Source organism: Dendrobates tinctorius, unplaced genomic scaffold (genome assembly GCF_039654945.1).
Source record: "Dendrobates tinctorius isolate UK_male_01 unplaced genomic scaffold, ASM3965494v1 ptg000007l, whole genome shotgun sequence".
Taxonomy (NCBI): Eukaryota; Metazoa; Chordata; class Amphibia; order Anura; family Dendrobatidae; genus Dendrobates; species Dendrobates tinctorius.
The window spans coordinates 18,223,456-18,247,928 of NW_027361675.1; the positions used below are offsets into that span (position 1 = coordinate 18,223,456).

The 24,473-nt window shown below is 47.0% G+C and overlaps 1 protein-coding gene across 1 annotated transcript in view; it reads right to left on the reverse strand.

Annotated features, from left to right (window-relative positions):
• Nucleotides 1-5,749: 5,749 nt before the first annotated feature.
• The window catches only part of RRAGC (Ras related GTP binding C), a 38,327-nt gene continuing 19,603 nt past the window's right edge, over nt 5,750-24,473 (reverse strand). Inside the window, exons 4-7 of the mRNA XM_073572170.1 lie at nt 20,752-20,866; nt 10,164-10,306; nt 9,427-9,575; nt 5,750-7,738 (exon numbers count right to left, since the gene is read on the reverse strand). Coding sequence (XP_073428271.1) covers nt 7,587-7,738; nt 9,427-9,575; nt 10,164-10,306; nt 20,752-20,866 — 559 coding nt within the window. The 3' untranslated portion in view covers nt 5,750-7,586. The remainder of the gene's footprint in view (nt 7,739-9,426; nt 9,576-10,163; nt 10,307-20,751; nt 20,867-24,473) is intronic.

Below are 24,473 nucleotides of genomic sequence, written 5' to 3' on the forward strand. Positions count from 1 at the left end.
TTTTTAGTAGAGTGTCAATTAGGTCTGGGGAGAAGCCTTTACTTTCTAGCAGTGACCGCTCAAATTCCACGCCGTGAGATGTAGGCCAGCCACCTGAGGGTGGAAGACCGGGCCCTGGGACAGAAGGTCCAGGGGAACCCAAGGATCGTCTTCCGACATGATCCCGAGGTTCGAGAACCATGCTCTTCTGGGCCAGAACGGGGCGATGACTATGACCCTTGCCCTGTCTTTCCTGATCTTCCTCAACACCAGAGGAAGTAGAGATAGGGGAGGAAAGGCGTAGGCTAGCCTGAAGTCCCATTTTATCAGTAGCGCATCTACTGCCAGAGGAGTCTCCCTGGGATTTAGGGAACAAAACTGTGTCGTTTTCGAGTTCTCCTTGGTGGCGAATAGATCCACCTCTGGCTGACCCCATCTCTGCACAATCTGAACGAAAATGGAGGTGTTCAAGGCCCACTCTCCTTGTTTTAACAGATTGCGGCTTAGGAAATCTGCCGCGACGTTCTCTTTCCCTCTTATGTGAAGAGCCGTGAGAGATAAAAAATGACGCTCTGCTAGCTGGAACAACTGTCCTGCCACATTCATCAGAGTTCTGGATCGAGTTCCGCCTTGGTCGTTGATATAGGCCACGGCTACTCGATTGTCCGAGAGAACCCGTACGTGATGGCCCTGTAGATACATAAGGAGCTCTTTAGCTGCGAGTACTACCGCTGTTAATTCTTTCAAATTAGAAGACATTTGTATCTGATCTCGTTCCCATAGGCCCTGGACCAGAATTTCCTCCATATGCACCCCCCAACCGGAAGGAATTGCATCCGTGGTGACCACGCGGGTAATGTTATACTCCCAAGGGACCCCTCTAGACAAGTTACTTCTTTCTATCCACCACTCCAGGGACTCTATTGTGTTTCTGGATAAGGTCAGTCGACCTTCTAAATTACCCCCCAGGATTCTCTGATACCATAAAACTTCACCCTGTAGAGTTCTCGTATGAACTTGGGCCCACTGGACTGCGGGAATGCAGGATGAGAGGGAACCCAATAGGGACATGGCTTTCCTGAGGGACATGGAGGGGTTGTTGGAAGCGTTCAGGACCCGGCCATGCAGGTGCAGCAGCTTCTCTGGGGGCAGACGGCATTCCTGCTTTTTTGAATCTAGGGTTAGGCCTAGAAATTGTTGAATTTTTAATGGCTGCAAACAGGATTTTTTTATATTAAGTATCCATCCCAACCGCTCTAGAGCCGCCGTTGTTTTCTGTAATTGTTCTAAACACTGCTCGGCTGAACTGCCTATTATAAGGAGGTCATCTAAATAGGGGACGACTAGAATGTTTAGCTCGCGCAGATGGGCCATCACCTCTGCCATCACTTTGGTGAATACTCGGGGCGCAACCGCCACCCCGAAGGGTAGGGCCGCGTACTGGAATTGCTGGATTGACCCATCCAACTGAACCGCCAGTCTAAGGAAAGATTGGTGTGCTAGACAAATCGGTATATGGTAGTAAGCGTCTTTCAGATCTAGAACCACCATGAAGCAGTTTTGAAACAGCATTTTTATTGCGGTGTTGTTTCCATTTTAAATGGACGTACAACCAGGAATTTATTGAGGGCTTTGAGGTTACATATAGCCCTAAATGAGTCGTCCGGTTTACGGACCAAGAACAGGGGGGAATAGAAGCCTTTCCCCCTCTCTTCCTCTGGAACTCTCGTCAGGACTTTTTTGTCCAGTAGCTCGAGGACCTCGGTCTCCAGGGCAGCTTGTTCTAGCGGGGAAGATTTGAGTGGAGTTACCTTGAACCGATCTTGGGGAACGCAAGAGAACTCTAGGTGCAGTCCTGTAGCTATCACCCCCAGTATCCAGCTGCTATTCAAGATTCTGGCCCAGGCCGGGTAGAAGGCAGATAATCTTCCTCCTACCGGAGCCACTAGTCATTGAGGTGGCTTCTTATTATCCCGTGATGGACCTTCTTGGCGCCCCCCTCCTCCATACATGAAGCCCGTACCTCTGGTTTTTTTGTTGTCCCATCTGTTCTGATCTCTGGCCTGTCTCCTGCGGGAATACCCTTTCCTAGAAAAGGGACGTCTCCAGGATGTATTCGGAAGACTCGGAAATTTCTTTTTCTCATCCCCGGCTTTCTCTAATAGTTCGTCTAGAACGGAGCCGAACAAGTATTCACCCTCACAGGGGATAGAACAGACACGGGACCTGGCTTGGATATCTCCCGGCCAGCATTTTAACCAGAGGGCTCTCCGGGCCGAATTAGACAAACTTGCAGACCTGGCCGCCATTCTTACTGAGTCCGCCGAGGCATCTGCCAGAAAGGCCGCAGCATTCTGGATAATTGGAAGAGACTTACGGATGGAGGCTCGCGAGGTTCCATCCTTTAGCTGAGAGTCCAATTGATCCAGCCAGACCATCATGGATCTGGCTGCGCACGTGGCTGCTATTGCTGGCCTTAGGGCACCTGCTGACATCTCCCATGTGCCCTTTAAAAAGGAATCTGCCTTTTTATCTAGGGGGTCTTTAAGGGAGGCCATATCGTCGAAGGGTATAGATGACTTTTTTTGAGGCCTTAGCTACCGCTGCATCCAGCTTGGGGGCCTTATCCCATCGACTTACTATTGGGTCCTCAAAGGGGTATCTACGCTTGAAAGCAGGCGGCATCGAACCCCTTTTTTCCGTTTTTTTCCACTCCCTGTCTATCAGGCTCTGGACTCTTTCGTTTAGTGGAAAAGTCCTTTATGTTCGGGGGTCTAGACCCCAGAAAACAATGTCCTGAGCAGACAGTTCTGTCTTTTTTTCCTTCTACCCCCATGGTTGACCTTATGGTTTTAATTAATTTATCCATTTGGTCCAAGGGGAAACAGAACCGGCTGGAATCCTCTTCGGAAGAAGAAGAGGAGGCCGAGGACTCTGAGGAGATATCTTCCTTTCTAGGGCCGACTGAAGACTCTGAGCCTGAAACACTAGCTCGTCTTCTTTTAGAAGAATCTTCTTTTGATAGGGCTTTTATTTCAGTCCTGATTAATTGCCTCAGGTCTGTAGCGAAGCTTGGAGCTTCTTCCGCTACCTGCATAAATAGGGAAGAGTGTAAGAGTCTGATACTCCACTCACATTCTACCCCTCATCTCCGTCCCTACCGTCTGTCTCACGCAAGACTGACACAATCTCTTGGGGTGGCCATCTGGTAAGGGGCAACTACAGAGGGCACATTCCTTGTGCTTCTGCTTCCCTGTGGCCTTCTTCCCCTGAGAATCAAACACATAAGGGACACTGCATCAGGGTACATTCTCGTAGATCTCTTACCCTTGCAGATGAGGACAGGTACCGGATCATGGGGGGCTGCAGGAGGATCCTTTGACCTAGAGGAACTGCTGTGGCTCTGTCCACTCGAACATCCCTCCTTCCGCCTCTTAGGTTGGTCACTGGGGCGCTTTGCCACGGGCTGCACCTCTTGTGGGTCCATGGGGCCTTCTGTTGTGTCCATCGCTGGGCCTCCAGAAGCACCTCAGCAGCAATGCCTTGTCTTAAGAAGGCTCCCCCTCCGGATTAGCAGGAACTCTGTCCGGTGATCGGGCCCCCCATTGGACCGCTCCTTGCGATCCTCCCCCTCCCCTTCAGGTGCCTGGCCCCCTCAGGCGGCGGGCGCGCATCGGCGCGCGTCCACCACAACCGGAAGCCGGCCGGCATCCGACTTCCGGTTTCGGCGCTAGGCCCCGGCCCCTTCGCCACGTCACTTCCACCGCGCGATAGAGGCCGCGGGGACGCGCGGCAAGGGGCTAGCACTGCGCCGCCGGCTCGGAACCGCCGCTCCCTTTGTGGGACACCGCTGGCGGCGCCCGCCCGAACGGACCGCACCCCCGGGGGAAGGAGACACAGGGGGGCACCGCTTACCTCACCGGCCCCGTGGAGAAGGCGACCGCCGGACCCTGTCTCCGCCTGCTCTTACCACTGCCGTGGAAATCCTACCCGGACCTACCGTGGCGCATCCAGGGCCTCCAGCGAGACCGAGGTAGGAGAACCCCCCGCTACCTGAGTCGGTCCGCTGGCCTGGGATTCGGTTATCCATGACGGACGATCTGTAGGGAGTTCTGTCCTTGTTAGGAACAGGAAACCAACTGATGCGTGGGAGAGGTGCCGCCCTTTTGTATCTGTAGGTTTTCCTGTTCCTAAGAAGGGCGGATCCCCTCGCTCAGGTGGTGCTGTCATGGACGACCGAATAAAGTATGCTGCAAAGATGGGAAACAAAATGAATAAGCTACTTGTGAGCCGAGTGGCCCCATCTGAGACTTCCAGGTACTTCACAAAGTATAGAAAAAAAAGCTTAGGCTATGTTTCTACAATCCAGAAGTAGCAGTGGAAATATGCTGCGTCCAAAACACTGCACTTTATTGAACGCAGGTAAACCCGTTTGCGTTCACCAAACAATGTGGATTTTCCGCATCCAATACATTCTACTGATTAAATTTCTTTTGCGAAGAATAGCATCTCGGCAAGAGAAATTGTGGTCCTAAAAGACGCGTCGCATGGTGAGCCACAGGCGCACATGCACGCACAGTGGACGTGGCATTTCTACAAATACCATCCACTACTGCTGTCACATCTAGCCGCTGCAGTTTTGACACTGCAAAAATAAGCAGTGTAGAAACCGCAGTAATTCCTGATCATGCGCACATACCCATAGGCTAAACTTCAACATTAGAGTATTTGGTGAGATTTTGATGTTGCATAATCCATGCATAAAACTCAGCATACCCACAAAAGACATGCTGTGGATTTGAAGGCACAGTAGGCTTGAGCTGTCTCTAAAGGGTCTGTCACACTAAGCGATATCGCTAGCAATATCGCCATAACTTGTGACGTTATAGCGATATTGCTAGCGACATCGCTGTGTGTGATACTTAACCAGCGGGGGAGCGGGTCGTAGGTATCGCTGATCGCGCGAGAACGTCCAGGACTGTTTCTCGTCGTCAGCTTCCTGTGGAGAGACGAGCGTGGAGCCGGGCGGGAGGACGCAGGATCGCCTCATCTGACATGTAAGTAGCGACCCCTGACCCCAGTATGGCAGCTCACTAGCGACCACATAGCAATGTACAAGCGATCCTAACCGCGTCATATCGCTGGTCGGGATCGCTGGTGCATCGCTAAGTGTGACAGTACCTTAAATCCACTTTGGTAGAACTGTAAGTCATCACATTTTAGGAGCAGTGAAACTACACAGGTAAAAAAAAAAAAAATATATATAAACACTCACCAAAATCTCTACATAGGAACTTAACCTTAAAAATGCTTGATTTATGCCCAACCCCTGCAATGGGCATACCAAAAGTTATCACTTTTGCCTTGAGTGGAGGCCATGAACATCTGTTAAAGGGACAGGTTTATAATAAAACAGACTGATTTCATTAAATTTATGTTTTTCTTGTTTGCTTTTTTTAAAAATCGAGGATGGCTGAAACACTTGTTTCGAAACACGGAGGTACAAGTTTGAAGATTAATAAAACAGACTGACAATTCCAATTTTAATTATTTTTGTTTTGCTTTAACATCAAAATTTGAAAAATATATATTATGATGGTGTCCCTTTAAGTCAGTCACTTTACCAATATGTACATTTGGCACCCTTTGGTTGAGAAACAAGGCAATGTGATTACCAGACTTCTTCAAAAGACACACTTGACCACATTTTGTAATGGATCTTGCTCTACTAAAAAGGGTGAAGGCTGGATGAGATCTGGGACTAGGAAACTTCCATGAGTAAATATGTTTATTAATAACCCTTATTATACATTATTCAATGAAACAAAATATAAATATAAAGTCCCCCCCCCACAACATTTTCTGTTGCCTTTCATTCCGGTCCATATTCACCAAATCACTGCTCATTTGCAGAATGCACGCTAGTCAACCACACAGAGTAAAAGAAGTTCATATACAGACAAGTTACAGTGGCACTTTGTTACAGAATGATCCAGCAAGAAAGGGCCTTTGGTACAGCAAGAGGTGCAACGTTATGGAATAGCCACCATACTAGAATACACCAGTGGATTGAAGAAAGCAGAAGAGGAATCCAAAAGTATAAACTTCAACAAGTACCACGCAAAAAATAAAAATGCATAAAAAAGATGTGCGGGTTATTTGATTTGTGAATAATGGAATAGTGTTACTGAACAAAGGGTTAACTGTTACCAATAAGTGTACAGGCAGAATAATCAGTGTGCTTAAGAACATTTACAGCATGAGTCCCATATACAAAACCGAATTCAGTGCTTATGACAGGCAAACTACAAGTCACCTAATACCTCATTAGCTTAGCAGGAAAGAGACATCGCAACCCATAATGGCATACCACAAAAGCGGTTTTCCAAAAAGGTTTATTTCTTTAAAATAATTTGAGAAAACATGTTAATATCGCAATTTATATACTAAGGAATGGCATAGCTTGACTGCTGCCAAGATGTTCTGCACCTCCGGAGCGATCACAGAGCCAACTGGTGACTTTCGCCCGACAGGCTGGTGGTTACAGATCACATTTGTACCAACCAGTCTGACATTATCAGGAGGTCAGCTCATACACAAAGCCCTGGCATGGAGCTAAGAGGTGCCAAGGATTCTGGTCAGTACTCAAGCCACACTTCTCTTTTAGGTAAAGAAACTCTAAACATCTCCATGTAGTTCAAGAATCAATACGGCCATTAGCAGCTCTCAAAATAATCCGCTTGCACCTCACTGTACATTATATAATCACAGAAAGCAAACAAAAACTGTCAAATTCATGACAAATATGGCACCCTAGGCTTACTGTGCGCTTTATGTCATAACAAACTATGTAATCAAATAAAGAAAAAAAAAAAAAAATTAATGTAGGCACCAGCCCAAAAAGGCATTTGGAATTCAGCTGAAGAACTGCAAGTTTAAAGATTATCTGACTTTGCGTATACAGGTATGCGTATATACCTGACTAAGAGCAATACAGTGAAACACTACTGAAATATAATCCCAGTTATTACTTCCAATTGAGTGCCGTTCCCAGTTTATGAGCATTTCTTCAGTAGGTCCTCCTGGTACAGGATGATGCATTTCCCTGGAGTAAGAGGAATCACTGGATTCATGCCGGTCTACATCTCAAGCAGAGCAGGAGCGCACCTCCTTCTGGAATGTTTTCAGGTCCTGAGGTTGCGTTTTGTGAACCAGGCAACCCCGGGTATTTTGTGATTCCCAAGTTTGATAATAATGGCAACAGAACTGCAATGAAGTCAGCATAAACCCAAAAAATAAGTATATGAACTGAGTGAGATGACATGCGGCTTCTCACATGCACACAGTTTATATTTAACAGAAGAAAACAAATCCAAACCAAAATGATCCTATTAAAATATAAAAGGGGTGGAATCGTGGTGGCAATGCAAATACGTCACTATGATCAGACACTTAAAGGATGGTGCACAGCAGACCGTGGAAATCCACAAGGTTTTTTCTGTCTGTAGTATCCTGTATTTCTAGCACTGGCCTTGTCACAAGTGACGCACTCCATTTGGTGGGCAGAGCACTTGGGTTACTGGTTGGAAAGTTCACAAGGGTTTCGCTTAGATGGCGTTTGCCGGTGTGCCATTGTGAGTCACTGCATTGAGATTTGGACTGCTGGCTTGCTGGCTGAAGGTCCGGTGGGTGGAAGCCCCCACCTCAAAAACTTCATGGATGGCTTTTCGAAAGCAGTGGAAATTGTAGTCTATTAATCCTGCAAAAGAAATCAAAATATACATCACCTTTTTGTTGAAAAAAGGCCTTTTTTTTTTTGGGGGGGGGGGGGTATTTTTACAAACTCTCCTTACTAAAATTACTCATGCTAAAAACTAAGTTCAGTTTGTTTCTAACATTAAGAGTTTAAGATGGCTCCTATACCTTTATATCTGTATTTGATGACGCATCTACACTTTTAGCTCATCAATAGCAGATCAGTGTGGTGCCCCCACTAATAGGCTGATTTTTTGTTTTCACTCCAGCAGTAGGTGGGCATCAACAATTTGAAAGGAGCGATGAGTGCAGCAGCCATTGCCAGCTAGTGCAATACAGCATTTATGCAGAGGGGAGGGAAAAAGGAACTTAACAGCAGTAGCCAGCAACAGGTGCTACACCTTTGAACGCAGCTCCATGCAAGGTTTTTTACATTGGGTTGCCACCAGAGCAAAATCAGATGATTGGTGGACCCCACTGATTTGATATGATAACCCGTGCACGAACAACCCTTTCAAATGGAGGGTAACTTAAAGGAAACCTGTCACCCCAGCCCCGCAGTGTGAATGCATCATAACACACCGCGGGGCGGGATCTGGGGCCTCCACAACACGCAGGCGCAATAGCCTGATGTTGGTTCTTGGGCAGCACGCACTGCGCATGCCCGAGAACTCTTGTCACCGCGCAGGCGCCAGCATTCAAAATAGGAGGATGCAGCGACGCACAGGGGCATCATGATGGACAGATGGTGGGCGGCGCCAAGACACCAGACAGGCATGATGGACAGATGGTAGGCAGCTGATACAGGGGGACACATCATACCTATGGGACACATTACAGGTATGAGGAGCTATTTATAAAAGTTGATATTTCAGCGTTACTAGGGGGTCAGAAAAAGAAGAGCCTCCTTCACAGAATGCAGCCTTGATGCTGCTAAAGGTGGCCCTTTAACTGAAAAATGCCCTGGGGGGGTGAAAGGTTCCCTTTAATAATGTTATCACACCATCAGGTCTATTGCAAGATGTAGTATGGTAATGGGTCTGCTTCCTTATCAGCCCCCCAAAAATTAAATACAGCATACAGTGCATACTCTGGAGTAGTCATAGGAGGAGCACTACCCTCATATTAATCAGACAGATTGCTATGTATGCTTATACACAACGGTCAGAGCCAATCTCCACCCAGAGGGGAGTGATGAATTTGGTATATTCAACTTATTGATCTAATGTATCAGCTCATCAGTTCCAATAGCCAGCAAAAAAAAAAAAAATGTACACAATATTTTGGGATTATAAGACGCACCTCAAATTTTGAGGAGAAAAATAGGGGGGAAAAAAAAAACTTAAATAAAAAGTTACCCTCACAGTAAACCATGCAAGTGTGGGGGCTCTGAGCTTACACGAAATGTCGGCAGAGCCCCCGCACATCGGAACAACCCCCTCATCCCAGCCTGCAGCAATTCTCCACTCTTGTCTACTCCAGCAGCGACCCCTAGAACCCCGTTCCACCGTGGCCGATAAGGTATATCCGCATTATAAGACGCACCCCCATTTCCCCCCCCCCAAATTTGGGGGTGGGGGATGCGTCTTGTAAACCAAAAAATACACCTATATAACAGCGGCGATTCAAGATGTTAGGTTTAGTGGCGCAGCAATAAAGACCTGGATGTCTGCCGTACGGCAATAAGCTTACCTTTCCTCTCAAAGCTTTCTTCTCTAAGAATACAAACAAGAGACAGAAATTTTGTAACTTCTTTTAAATAGAGAACAGTGGTGTTGTTCAGCTTGATGATCGCCATAGACTCCTTGTCATATGCAGTCCCGTTACACTCAGCATGCAAGCTGTGCAAAAAAAAAAAAAAATAAAATTACACATGAAGGTAGAAATGCTGCAATTCTAGGAATTGGAGAGCGGAATATGGAGACTTGTTCCACTGACAGTAAACAAGGCCTACCTTTCCTCCAAAATCCTAAACATTCAACACCATCCATTAACCTTTCTGCACATTATACACAACATGCTCCATAAGTAAGGTCAGTCTACTGTAGGGGTGTACAAAAACCAACAGAAGGGTGTGTGGGCGAGAGGGCTGAAACCAGGAGGGGAGAAGGGTCATCTGTTACCATTGCTGAGACCCAGCTGCAGATACCAATCTCGCACTATTCGGACTACTAGAGGAAAGCACAAGCTGACAGCCTGGCCCTGCGTGGTTTCAGTGGTCTAACCGACAAGACGAGGCATTCTGATCTGAATCTATACATCTTCTGGCATTCTTATGGGATGGTTTTTCCTCCACTGACCTCAATAGAGCATCATGTATTTGAGAAAGGGGCCCGTTGTATTTCCATTACATATAAGAAAAATTAAAGAAAACTAAATTTGTTTTTTTCTCAGCGGTTTTATACCTGAAGGTTCTGACAGACATTTACCTGTATATACACGATACATCTATCACCACATCTATCATATCACAGCACAGCTCATAGGACTGCATGTCTACAGGAGAACTGTCTGTTGCAATATAGATCTTGCTGACCACATCAAATAAGAAAGCCTTTTCAATGCCGGAATTCTGAAAGACAAAAGGAGACAGGTATGCATTGCATAAGCACCAAAAATATACTAGCCCCTTCACCCCCAAGGGTGGTTTGCACGTTAATGACGGGCCAATTTTTACAATTCTGGCCACTGTCCCTTTATGAGGTAATAACTCTGAAATGCTTCCATGGATCCTGGCGATTGTGACAATGTTTTCTCATGACATATTGTATTTCATGTTAGTGGTCAAATTTCATTCAAATAACTTGCGTTTATTTGTGAAAAAAAAAAAAACGGAAATTTGGAGAAAATTTTGAAATTTTCCAACTCTGAATTTTTATGCCCTTAAATCACAGAGATATGGCACACAAAGTTAATAAGTAACATTTCCCACATGTTTACTTTACATCAGCACAATTTTGGAACCAAAATTTATTTTTTTGTTAGGAAGCTATAAGGGTTAAATGTTGACCAGCGATTTCTCATGTTTGCAACACCATTTTATTTTTACAGACCACATCACATTTGAAGTCACTTTGTGGGGTCTATATGATAGAAATACCCAAAAGTGACACCATTCTAAAAACTGCACCCCTCAAGGTGCTCAAAACCACATTCAAGAAGTTTAGGAACCACTGTTTCGGCGCATGGCAGAGCTCAGAAGGTAAGCAGAGCCATTTGACTCTTTAAACGCAAAATTGGCTGGAATTCAGATCCAACACCATGTCACGTTTGGAGAGCCCCTGATGTACCTAAACAGGGGAAACCCCCCACAAGTGACCCCATTTTGGAAACTAGCCCCCCCAAGGAACTTATCTAGATGTGTGGTGAGCACTTTGAACCCCCAAGTGCTTCACTGAAGTTTATAACACCCAGGCGCGAAAAGAACAAAGTCATATTTTTTCCACAAACATGATCTTTTAGTCCAATTTTTTTTATTTTCCCAAGGGTAACAGGAGAAATTGGACCCCAAAAGTTGTTGTCCAATTTGTCCTGAGTACACCGATACCACATATGTGGGAGAAAACTACTGTATGGACACATGTCGGGGCTTGGGAGGGAAGTAGTGACGTTTTTGGAATGCAGATTGTGATGGAATGGTCTGCGGGAGTCACGTCGCGTTTGGAGAGCCTTTGATGTGCCTAAACTGTTGAAACTCCCCACAAGTGACCCCATTTTGGAAACTAACCCCCCCCAAGGAACTTATCTAGATGTGTGGTGAGCACTTTGAACCCCCAAGTGCTTCACAGAAGTTTATAACGCCCAGGCCTGAAAATAAAAAAAAAATCTTTTTTCCACAAAAATGATATTTTTGCCCCCAATTTTTTATTTTCCTAAGGGTAACAGGAGAAATTGGACCCCAAAAGTTGTTTTGCAATTTGTCCTAAGTAGGCCGATACCCCATATGTGGGGCTAAAACACTGTTTGGGAGCATGGCAGAGCTTGGAAGGGAAGGAGCACCGTTTGACTTTTTCCAATGCAGAATTAGCTGGAATTGAGATCAGACGCAATGTTGCGTTTGGAGAGCCCCTGATGTGCCCAAACAGTGGAACCCCCCCCCCCCCCCCCAATTATAACTCCAACCCTAATCTCAGCCCTAACCCTAATGGGAAAATGGAATACATTTTTTTTTCTAATTTTATTATTTTTCCCTAACTAAGGGGGTGATAAAGGGGGGTTTGATTTACTATTTATGGCGGCAGTCATGCGCTAAAAGACGCTTTTTATTGCAAAAATGGTTTTTGCATCACCACATTTTGAGAGCTATAATTTTTCCACATTTTGACCCGCGTCATGCGAGGTCTTATTTTTTGCGGACGAGTTGACGTTTTTATTGGTACCATTTTCGGGTACGTGACTTTTTTTATCGCTTTTTATCCCGATTTTTAGGACGCAGAATGGACAAAAACCAGCGTTTCATGAATTTCTTTTGGGGGGTGCGTTTACACCGTTCCGCGTGTGGTAAAATTGATAAGGCGGCTTTATTCTTCGGGTCAGTACGATTACAGCGATACCTCATTTAGGTCGTTTATGTTTTGGCGCTTTTATGCAATGAAAGCCACCATGGTTACTTACCGGTAGCCGGTTTTTCCGGAACCCATGATTGCACCACCTGAGAGAGGGATCCGCCCCGCCAGGACAGGAACCTACTGAGACATAAGGGGCGGCACCTCTCCCCCGCTTCAGTTGGGTTACAGAGCACTGAGAGGACTTCCCGGTTAGTCACATGTTTAATCCAACACCACAACACTCAAAAAACACCCTACTAATTGTGCACACCCATATGGTGAAAAGGGGGGGTGGGGGGAATATACGGGTGCTGTCATGGGTTCCGGAAAAACCGGCTACCAGTAAGTAACCATGGTGGTTTTCCCTTCACCCATGACAGCACCACCTGAGAGATTTTTGGAGATTCGAAACACCTTAGGGAGGGACCACCGCTTGCAGCACCCTTCTACCAAAGGTTAAGTCAGCAGAGGAGGATAGATTCAACCTATAGTGCTTAAAGAAGGTTGAAGGTGAGGCCCAGGTAGCGGCCTTACAAATCTGTTCGATTGATACCTCTGCTTTTTCGGCCCAGGAGGTCGCCACGGCTCTGGTGGAATGAGCCTTGATGCCGTCAGGAATCGGGATACCACTAGCTGTGTAGGCTACACTAATGGCCTCCCTAATCCATCTAGCAATAGTCCCTTTTGAAACCCCATAGCCTTTCCTGGCACCCTGAAAAGCTACGAATAGGGACTGGGACCTCCTCCATTGGCTAGTCACAGAAATGTATTCTACAAGAGCTCTCTTAACATCTAGATTATGGAACTTTTCCTCCCCCAGATTTTTTGGGTTCTCGCAGAAAGATGGAAGGACAATTTCCTGGCCCCGATGGAAATCTGATGCTACCTTGGGCAAATAAGCGGGGTCTGTTCTTAACACTACCCTATCCTGAAAGACTTGCGTATAAGGTGGATTTACTGAGAGAGCCTGTAAATAGCTTATCCTGCGGGCTGACGTGAGGGCCACTAACAGGATTGTTTTTAAGGTCAGAAACTTTAGGGGTAGCTGATGTAATGGCTCATACGGATCTTTTGTAAGGGCCTCTAGCTCTAGGCTTAAATCCCAGGGGGCTATCCGGGGTATTGGGATAGGCCTAGCTCTATGGCAGGATTCAATAAACCTGGCTACCCATCTATTTGATGCCAATTTGCAGTTGTAGAGTGCCCCTAGTGCAGACACCTGAACTTTAAGTGTGTTCACTGCTAACCCCATCTGCAACCCCGATTGTAAGAACTCCAGGATGGCATTAATCGGGGGATCTTTCCCTAACGGTCTACCTAAGAACTGTAGGAACTTATTCCATGTTCTGCCGTAGATGTTAGTCGTCACTGGTTTCCTACTCTTTAGTAGGGTGGCCACCAACCCAGGGGAGAACCCTCTATCCGTTAGAAGCGCCCTTTCAAATTCCATGCCGTCAGATGGAATCCTTTGACCTGAGCGTGGAATATTGGACCTTGAGCTAGTAGGTCCGGGATTTCTGGTAGAACCCATGGATCGGAGAGGGACATTCTTCGTAGCAGAGCAAACCAGGGCCTTTTTGGCCAAAATGGAGCTATTAGAATCACCCTGGCCTGATCTTTTCTGATTTTCCTGACAACTGTTGGGATCAGAGCCACTGGGGGGGGGGGGGGGGAACGCATAAGCTAGCCTGAAGTTCCACTGGATGTGCAACGAGTCCACTGCCCATGGATTTTCTCTCGGGTTTAGAGAGCAGAACCTTTCTGTTTGCCTGTTGTGTTTGTTGGCAAACAGGTCTATCACCGGTTTCCCCCAAAGCCGAGTTATTTTCTGAAAAATGGACCGGTTTAGCGCCCATTCCCCCTGCTTCAGGGTATTGCGACTCAAGAAGTCTGCCTCTACGTTTTCTGCCCCTTTTATATGTAAGGCTGTCAAGGAGTGTAGGTGTTCTTCTGCTCTGCTCAGAATGTCTGTCGCCGCTTCCATTAAGGAGTGTGATCTTGTCCCTCCTTGGTGGTTGATGTATGCCACTACTACCTTGTTGTCTGACATGATGCGTACGTTTCGACCCTGGAGTAGCGGAATGAAGCGACTTAGGGCCTTGCTCACTGCCCACAGTTCTCTCAGGTTGGAGGATGCCTCCCTTTCTTGACGCGTCCAGGAACCCTGACCTATGATGCCCCTTAGGTGTGCCCCCCACCCCGAGGAGCTCGCATCTGTTAAGATTATATCTGATGTCTGTCTGTCCCACGGTATTCCCAAGGTCAGATTTTTCTTGTCCAGCCACCAATTGAGAGAGTCTCTGGTTTTTAAGGAAAGCTCCAGCTTTCCTTCTAAACGCCCTCTTAGCGATCTTTGTGCCGTTAGTATATCCCACTGGAGTTGCCGGGTGTGAAACTGAGCCCACTTGACCGCCAGAATACAGGATGTTAGGGTACCTAGCAGGGACATTGCTCTTCTTAAAGTCATACGTGGTTGGTTTTGGCCCGTGAAGGCCAGATTCTGCACTTTTTCTATTTTGGACTCTGGGAGCAGACACTCCTGCTTTTCTGAGTCTAGTATAAATCCTAGGAAGGTCTGTTGTTTTAGGGGTTGCAATTTTGATTTTTTGAAATTGACTATCCACCCTAATTCCTGCAAGGTGTTGATCACCCGAGTCAACTGCGCTGTACAGTGGTTCTCTGAGCTGCCTACTATGAGAAAATCGTCCAGGTATGGTATTATGACCGTGTCTTGAATCCGGAGAAAGGCAGTCACTTCCACTATGACTTTGGTGAAAACTCTCGGGGCTATAGATATGCCAAACGGAAGAGCCCTAAACTGAAAGTGCCTTAGCGTGCCTTGAATATAAAGTGCTACCCTCAAGTATTTCTGGAAATCTGGGTGGATAGGGATGTGATAATACGCATCCTTTAAATCGACCACTGCCATGAAGCAATCTTGGTGTAGCAGCTTCACCGCCGTAGTTACTGATTCCATCTTGAAGGTCGAGTTCCTTATCCATAGGTTGAGCCGTTTGAGATTTATGATAGTCCTGAAAGTTTGATCGGGTTTTTTTTTTTTTATCAGAAAAAGGGGTGAATAAAACCCCTTCCCTTCCTGTAGGCGTGGTACCTCGGAGAGTACCCGCTTGTCTATCAGGCTCATGATCTCTGTTTCTAAGGCCCCCTGCTCTTCGGTCACTTTCCTGATGGGTGTGATGACGACTACGGATTTTGGCTGACGGATGAAGGGAATTTTCAGGCCTTCTGTTAGGATGGTTAGGATCCAGGCGTTGGAGGAGATCTTCTTCCATGTTTGGAAAAAGAGTGCCAATCTCCCCCCCACTGGAACACTGGCGACTTTTTTGAGGTGGAGGTGCCTCCACCAAACATAAATCCTGATTCTTTTTTTCCTTTTATCCTCCCATCTTCTCCTGTCAGCGGGAGGGCGCCCCCTATTGAATCTTCCCCTCCGAAAGGGCTGTCTCCTCTGATCCATAGGGAATCTGGGGAAGCCTTTTTTCTTATCGCCTGCTTTCTCTAGTATATCGTCCAAGTTCTTGCCGAACAAGAATCGACCGTCGCAGGGGAGAGAACATAATTTGGCCTTGGACTGAAGGTCACCCGGACAGCCCTTAAGCCACAACGCGCGCCTAGCAGCATTTGATAGTGACGCTGCCCTGGCTGTCATCCGCAGAGAGTCCGCCGAGGTATCGGCCAAAAAAGCTGCTGCCCCGTGTAAGAGATACATCTCCGATAAGATTTTTCTCTCTTGGGACCCTTGAAGCCAGCTTTTCTTCTAACTGCTGCAGCCAGATCATGAGGGAGCGTGCCGTACAAGTACCCGCTATTGCCGGCTTTAGTCCTCCTGCTGTTGCTTCCCATGCGTGCCTCAAATATGAGTCCGCCTTTATGTCTAGTGGGTCTCTAAGAACCCCTGCGTCTTCCAGGGGCAGGGCCGACCTTTTGGAGGACCTGGACACTGCTGCATCTATTTTGGGGATTTTGTCCCATATCTCTGCATCCTTATGCTCGAAGGGATATCGTCTCTTGGAAGTGGATGGAAGGGCCCCCGATTTTTCGGGCTTTTTCCACTCTTTCTCAATAAGTGCCTGGATCTTCTCGTTTACTGGAAAGGTTCGTTTTTTCCTTTCCTGAAGCCCCCCAAACATAACATCCTCTAGGGTTTTAGCCGCCTTTTCTTCCTGTAGGCCCATTGTAGCTCTGATGGCCTTTAGGAGGGCGCCTGTGTCTTCTACAGGGAAACATGGTTTAGCCCCATGTCGCTGTCTGAGGAGGATGATTTTTCCGCCTGAGATGACATTGACGCGGAATCCGAGGGGGAACTGGGGGGGGATCCTTCCTGTTTTTTTTTCCCTTTTTTCAATAGGGACTTAATTGAGCCTTCCATTTCTGACCTTAGGGCAGATATCAGATTGGCTGCGAAACTAGGCGCTTCCTCCGCCATAGTCCGCTGAATGCACGCAGCACAGAGATCTTTTTGCCAATCTCTTGCTAGGGGAGATTTACATATAGCGCAATCCCTATTATTCTTCTTGCTTCCCGCTTTCCTAGGCCTTTCCGGACTCGGAGGCTGCGTCGGGGCACGTAACCTGCGTTCTTTGGATCTCGCTGAATCCCCCGACCTGCGGCTGGTGCGACTGCTGCTGGAACGGCTTCCATGCTTTCTGCCAGAGGGCTGAGAGGGAGGCAGGGACGCTGAACGTTCCTGCTCTGACTCCATGTTGCACCACCGTCTGCTGTCACCTTCCTTCTTTAAATAGCGCGCCTCCGCCAGGTGAGCGTCCCCCCCTCCCCTCCCCCTTCAGAAAGCCGGCCGGCGTCGCACCCGGCGCCATTACACCGTCGCCCTTCTCTGACGTCAGCCGGCGCACCCAGCATGCAATGCGCCGCTGACGTCAGCGGCCGGAAGAAGCCAGCGTCTCTCCCCTGCTATGGGGATCGAGATGCGGCATGCGCGGGGCTTCCCGCAGACCCCGGGGATCCCACCGACGCCCGCACGAACCCGGAGCCCCCGGAGGGCCAGGGGACTGCGCATCCAGCACCCGACGGCCGGCGCTGCAGGTGAGACACCTGCTCTTCCTGTGCCGGGACGGGGCTGGGTCCATTTTCTTCACCCATGACAGGCACCGCCGACCGTGGGGTTCCTTCCAGGACAGGAACCCAACTGAAGCGGGGGGAGAGGTGTCTCAGTAGGTTCCTGTCCTGGCAGGACGGATCCCTCTCTCAGGTGGTGCTGTCATGGGTGAAGGGAAAACAATTTTATATAAGAAATAATTAGTTTTGCATCACTTTATTCTGCAAGCTATAACTTTTTTCGCTGATGATGCTGTATGGCAGCTCGTTTTTTGTGGGACAAGATGACTTTTCAGCGGTACTATGGATATTTATATCCGTCTTTTTGATCGCGCATTATTGCACTTTTTGTTCGACGGTATGATAATAAAGCATTGTTTTTTGCTTTGTTTATTATTTTTTAAGGGGTTATCTAATGGGACAGTTTTATCGGACGGGTCGATACGGACGCAGCGATACTAAATGTGTACTTTTGATTTTGTTTTTTTTATTTCCGAAAAATGAATTAGGGAATTTTTTTTTTTTTTTATTTAGCGCTTTTTTTTAATAAATTTACACACTTTTTTTTTAAACTTTATTACATTGTCCCAGGGGAGGACATCACTGTCATGTGTCAGATCGCTGATCTGACATGTCACACAGCGCTGTGACAGATCAGCGATCTGACAGGCGCTGCACAAGGCTTGCTCATGCCTGTGCTCTGCAGGCACTGAGAAAGCCGCCTCCCTTCAGGCCCCCGAAAGTCTCTGCAGCCATATTGGATCCAGGGATCTGCAGGGAAGGAGGCCCCCAGAGCAGCGCTGCACATCGCGCTGCTGCGGGGTCGTAGGGATGCACAGAGGGAGCCCCCTCCTTGCCGATGCTTCTCTAAACCCCGGTACACTGCAATCGTGTTTGATCGCAGTGTGCCAGGGGTTAACGTGAAGGGGAAGTCCGTGACCTCCCCTGACATAGTGCAGGGTCTCAACTGTTATAATCAGCTGACACCCGGTCGCGATCAGCAGCACCCCCCCTCCCTAGGGAGCGCCGCTGATCGCCATCACGTACTATCCAGTCCCCGGTCATAGGGGCCCGGGTCCCGTGGACGGGATAGTACGTTAGATGTCAGGAAAGGGCTAGAAAAATGCCAATGAACATATGTCCCACACATGGCAAACTTAGACATCTTCGTTTGCATATGTAATAAAAAATTAAATGGCAGAGTACCGATGTAGTAATGCAGAACAAAAAAAAAAAAAAAAAAATTAAAAAAATAGATTTGATTCAAGACTAATACTTTTCAGTTTGTATTTAGGGGCCGTCTGACTTCACAGATTTATTGCACATGTCCTGCATTATGGGAGTAGCAGAGTGGGGGTTCCCCTGTATGGTAGCCCAGGACAGACAGAGCGGCATGCCAGAAAGGGCCATTACTTCCTAAGTAGATCAGTAACAATACGTTTTCTGGTATTGTAAGTTTGCAATGCTTACTGACTGGTCTCACCATTCCAACAATAGGAATAAAACAAAAAAAAAAAAAAAGTTCCATTAATGCAGTTGCTACAAAATAGGAATTGTAAGTGGCAGTAAAAGACAGAAAGCAGGCCAGCAGCAAAAACTGTTCGTCTATTGCATACTATTTTTATCATCAACCCTTTTAGCAATGGCCACAGTACAAGTGCAGCGGTTGTGCACTCACTATATGAAGCAGGTGTAGTGCGGATGCTAGCTGCATTACATAACTAATGATGCGATTGGAGCGGCCTCTCATCTCAGTGTTACCTCTTGTAAGGAATGTGGCATAAGGAAATGACCTCACTGTTAAAATGGGTTTTTTCCCCCCTAAATTTCTACAATTATTTCCTATTTCACAAGCAGTATTAACCCCTTAACAACCAGAGCTATTTTTGGCTTTTTGCTCCCATTCTTCTTAGAGCCATAACTATTTTTTTGGTCAAAATGGCCGTGTGAGGGCTTTTTTTTTTGCGGGACGAGTTGTACTTTTGAACAACACCACTGGTTTTACCATGTCCTGTACGCGAAAACGGGGGGGGGGGGGGGGGGGGGGGGGAAATTCCAAGTGTGGTGAAATTTCAAAAAAAAAAAAAAAAAAAAAAAGCAATCCCACAGTTCTTGGGTTTTTTTTTTTTAAACCATGTTCACTAAAACCTAAAACTGATCTGCTAACCTGCCAGTATGATTCTCCAAGTGATTGTGAGCGAGTTCATAGACACCAAACATGTCCAGTGGTGTTGGAATTTGCGGTCCCAGGGCTCACATGAGGTTCTTATGAGCCGTGAACCCTGCATCCACTCTGCCCTAGCTCGTACATATACAGTAAGTAATCAAGCTGTAGGGAGAGCTGTGGCTGGCCGCTCACTTTATCTTGATTACGTATATATCTCAAAGCAGGCAGAGAGATACTAGCTCTGAAAGGGAGCCAGACTCACATGTCTTAACCTCACGTGAGCCCTAGGAACATGAGTGCCAGCATCACAAAAATGGCGCCAGCATGGGAGGTGAGAATAGGTGTTTTTATTTTAACCACGGCAAAACATGTGGAGTGAGAAGGGGTTGTCTTATTAGTGGACAACTCCTTCAAGGATGCAAGGTTAGCAATTTATTACATGGGTTTCAACGGCTGCTTATGACAATTGTCTCTGTAGAGAGGAAGAAGACTAGAACTCTTGAGCCACCTATTAGAAGAAGCAATCCTAGAAGTCAATGTTGACCCTCTAATGTGCAATGACACATGACTTAGGATAAAAGCCAAATCAGAATCTCAATTTGCAGACACTGTTTCAGCGTGCTGCCCCTTGTCAGTGCAATCTGGTTTGGCTGGATGAGAGGCGTTTGACCGGGATTTGAGTGGTAACGTTTCTCCTTGGTGAGGAGACTTAACCCTTGCAATGCTCCTCTGGGAAATTAAACAAGCGTCTGTAAATCGAGATTCTGGTTTGGCTTTTATGCCAAGTCATGAGGCAAGCCTCTAAATGGTTGATGTTTAGGTTTGCCACTTCCAATAGGTGGCACTAGAGTTCTAGTACTCTTCCTCTCTGAAGAGACCATTTGCATATTTACTTTCTCAGAGGAGCACTGCGAGGCTTAAAAGGCTCCTCACCTTAGCATTCCAGGCTTGACAGGTCACCCTCCGCAAGGAAAAATATTACCGCTTGAATCAACAGCTTCTTTTAAAAGTTATATGCACAAAGGACTGTACTAGTATTAGTGTTGCATTGTGGAAGCAACTTTGCATTGCAAAGGGTGAAGTGTCTGGCAAAATCAGCAACATTTACACAAATACTCTGCGGTTTTTACTGCCGTGGACTTAACTGCAGAATTTCTGAATTCACATTCATAATTATTCCCTTTAGATCACTAGAATTCCACAAAAACGAGAATCAAATATACTCACAGATATGAAAATGTTTAGCAAGTTCTCTAGTGTTGGCAATTGAGGAATAAGTTTCTGCACAACTTTGCTGAAAGCTTCAAATATCGAGTGGTCGTAAATACTTGTCAGGTAGAAGCTGTGGGAAAAGAAGACCAGTAATAAAGTCATAAAAAGCCATCAAAATAGCCGAGGATCCTTTAACGGGCTTGGTCCCATTATTTTGATAAATGTTCTGTGCACACGATTCTGTGGCACTTACTAGTATCCAAGTACAGTATTACAGGCTTGTCTCCTGCCTGTTAGTGCAGCCTTCCCACCAAACTCACAGCTATCAAGTGCCCAACACATTTGATAAAATGTGGCCAACCCCTTTAAAAAAAAAAATTACAGCTGTAATATTAATTAGGGATTACACTTACTTTAAGCCTGAATGCGTCACTGGACGGGGAAGCACAGAAAACCAGAGGTGAAATTTGCTGCCACCTGGAGGCTGACAGCACACCTCTCCAAAAGTCTACACCTGGCTTTACAACACCCAGCTACTCAGTTTAGCTTGGTGTCACGTGGGAGACAGACACAGGTCTGAACATCAGCTTGGTTTTATCTTTGGTATATCTTGAAGATAATCTCTCTCCTTAGGGTACCGTTACACCTAGCGATGCACCAGCGATCCCGACTAGCGATATGACGCGGTCAGGATCACTGGTGGATCGCTAGGTGGTCGCTAGTGAGCTGCCACTCAGGCAGATCTCACCAGTGACATCGCTACTTACCTGTCAGACGCGGCGATCCTGCGTCCTCCCTCCCGGCTCCACGCGTCGCTCGTCGTCACAGCAGGAAGCGCCGCAGGAAGTGACCGACGAGAAATGATCCAGCAGCTTCTCGCGCGATCAGCGATAACCAACGGGGGAGCCGGTCGGAGGTAAGTATCACATGCAGCGATATCGCTAGCAATATCGCTGTAACGTCACAAAATCGGTGACTTTACATCGATATTGCTAGCGATATCACAGTGTGTAACGGGGGCTTTACAGTTTCTATAGCAAAATCGGGATGCTCACGCCATATCCACCAACAGGCGACTTAGAGAACAGTCTGTAGTGATCATTTCGTAGCCTGCCTCATCGGGATGGCAGTAACATAGTACCTTGACACAGTCGGCGATCAGATAACCGGGAAATGGCCTTTTCCTTTTTAGGGTATGTGCACACACTGCGGAATGCTCTGCGGATTTGGCCGCATGGATTTTGTAAAATCCGCAGGTCAAAAGACCTGCGGATTAACCTGCGGTTTTTCCATCTCCTCAATGGAGGAGATGGGAATCCGCAGAAAGAATTGACATGTCAATTCTTTCTGCGGATTTGAAACCGCAGCAAATCCGCGCTGAAAATTCCGCAGCGTCTGCAGAGCGGTTTTTGGGTTTTTTTTTGCATAGGTTTCCATGCTACTGTACACCGCAGCAAAAACTGCTGTGGATCCACAGCGGCCAAATCCGCTGCGGATCCGCAGCAGAATCCGCAGAGTGTGCACACACCCTTAGGCTCCTATGTGACGATCAAAGCTTTGCAAGGATCTGAAGACGGATCCAAGACTCCCAGTTAAACATGTCCGTTTGCTCCGGTCCATTACCAGGTGCAACCCTCACTCCATATTGTGCAACTGTCGGAAGCTTCTGGGGCCACGCTTTGTCCGTGCTGCTTCTAGCATTCTTTTCAACAAGCTGGCATTTCCTGCAGCTTATAAGGCTGTATCACTTCCATCCTCTCCACAAGCCAGTCAGGTTGGCACCGCTTACCACATACCTCTGGGTAGGCTCCACCCCTTCCTCTCCACTTTCTTTTGGGCATCACCATATTTCCCTTACATTGTTTTATGAGTGTACCTTTCAGGGGCATCAGCCCGTGTCTCTGCCCTAACCTGCCTCTCTACGCCCCTGTCCGGCCTCACCAGGCCATCTTATCGCATGCTGCTGCCTCACCATTGGTCGTCCTTAGCTGAGCAGAATTACCCTCCAGGTCAATTAAGGTTGTCTGTCTGTAAGGGGGCCGACACTAGTGGTGTCCCAGCAGCTCTCCCTTTCCTGACACCAGCTATTTCTTCTATCTTTGCTGCTCTGCCTTTTTTGGTCTTCATCATGTCCAAAGAAGATTAGTAACAACGCCAAGCTGAGATGCACAGCCATGAGAGAACGTCCTAACAAATAGGCAATCTCTGCATGGGTTACGGCTGTCGAACAGCTGCGAGACATGCAGCCACGTGGACTTGAACATATTATTCATGCACACTGAAGACACTCCGTTAGCACACAAGCATGCTCGGATAACACCTTATCCGAGCACGTTGGCTCATCACAACTTGTTGCCCATTACACCCATGCGCTTGTAAAACGGAAATGTCTGTTGAGTCGACCCGTGGCAATCTGCACTGCTTGCACCCGCCTGCTTTCTCTGCAGAAACCCACTCAAGAGCACACGGCACCATGTATTGAGACCACATCCCCCCTCCTGAATGTGACATCGCTCAGTCTCAGTTGGGGGCCAAGCGAACAATGTAGTCATTATCGTTGGTTATGTTCATGGAACATCTAACTTTCCAGAGTGAGTCAGATCCAACAAAAAAAAAAAAAAAAAGTCTTCACATCCGGGCAAATCCCGAAGATGACCCTAGAGCTCCCAAGCTGCTCCTTTGACCACCTGCGAATGCGAGTTAGTCCCACCAGTAGAAATCTTACAGCCAAGCAAATTCAGCAGGAGGCCCTACAACCCAGATTTAAAAAAAAAAAAAAAAAAAATCCTACATGTGATCGCACAACCCACATGCTATTTTGACCAACTTCCACAGCACTTTGTCCTCTTCCCAGGCAGAGTCAGACCTAGCTAGAGTTTCTGGAAGAGTACATTGCACAAGCGATATATAGGTGACCCTCAGCCAGTAAGACCTGCCAGCAAAAGCCTTTAAAGGGCATGTTACACAGGTGGCACAGACAGTGCGAGGGGTACCACAATGGTTCAAACCAACAGAGTTCGCTCAGTAGGGTGTATTGTTCAAGCGAGCAGGACAGTGCCTGGACAATTCTCCCAAGCTGGAACAGCAAGCTGAAATCCCTCAGCAGTGCATATTGTGAAAGCAGCTATGGCTTTGCCCTCTCTGTAGGGTAGTTGGCAGTCGCGGACCAGAAGGTATTCCAACCACTTCTTAAGACCATTAAGTCATTTTCTCAGTCTGACAGTTCGCTCACGATGCTCTGCCCACTCTCTCCCAGAGAGGTCGAATTACCACGCAGAGTTCTCCATTGGTCATAACATTGCAAACAAACCCGACCGTACTCTTGGAGTTTCCAAATCAAACCGATTTCTTCCTGAAGGCGTTGACTTGCCTTTTAAAAAAATAAAGTGCTACTTATTCAGAGAACGTTGTTAGTACAAACCTGTTTAATATACACATGGGAGCATTGGGGCACACCAAAAACTATAAATTTCCTGCAACTAATTCCCATTGATCAAGGGACCACACTAGACTTGAACCAGGGAGCTGCTGCAGTGACTCTTGTCCATCTTTTTAATGAATTTAGTGGTTCTGTTCTTACCATTACCACTAAGAGACGGCTATCATTTATTATAACTGGGTGCTCGCGCTATGAAGCATTAAGCCTGATTACATGGCAAGCTCATACAGATATCTGCTGTCATAGAGAACAATGATAGGTCATGTCGAATTAAACAGGTCTGATCTTGTTCCCAATG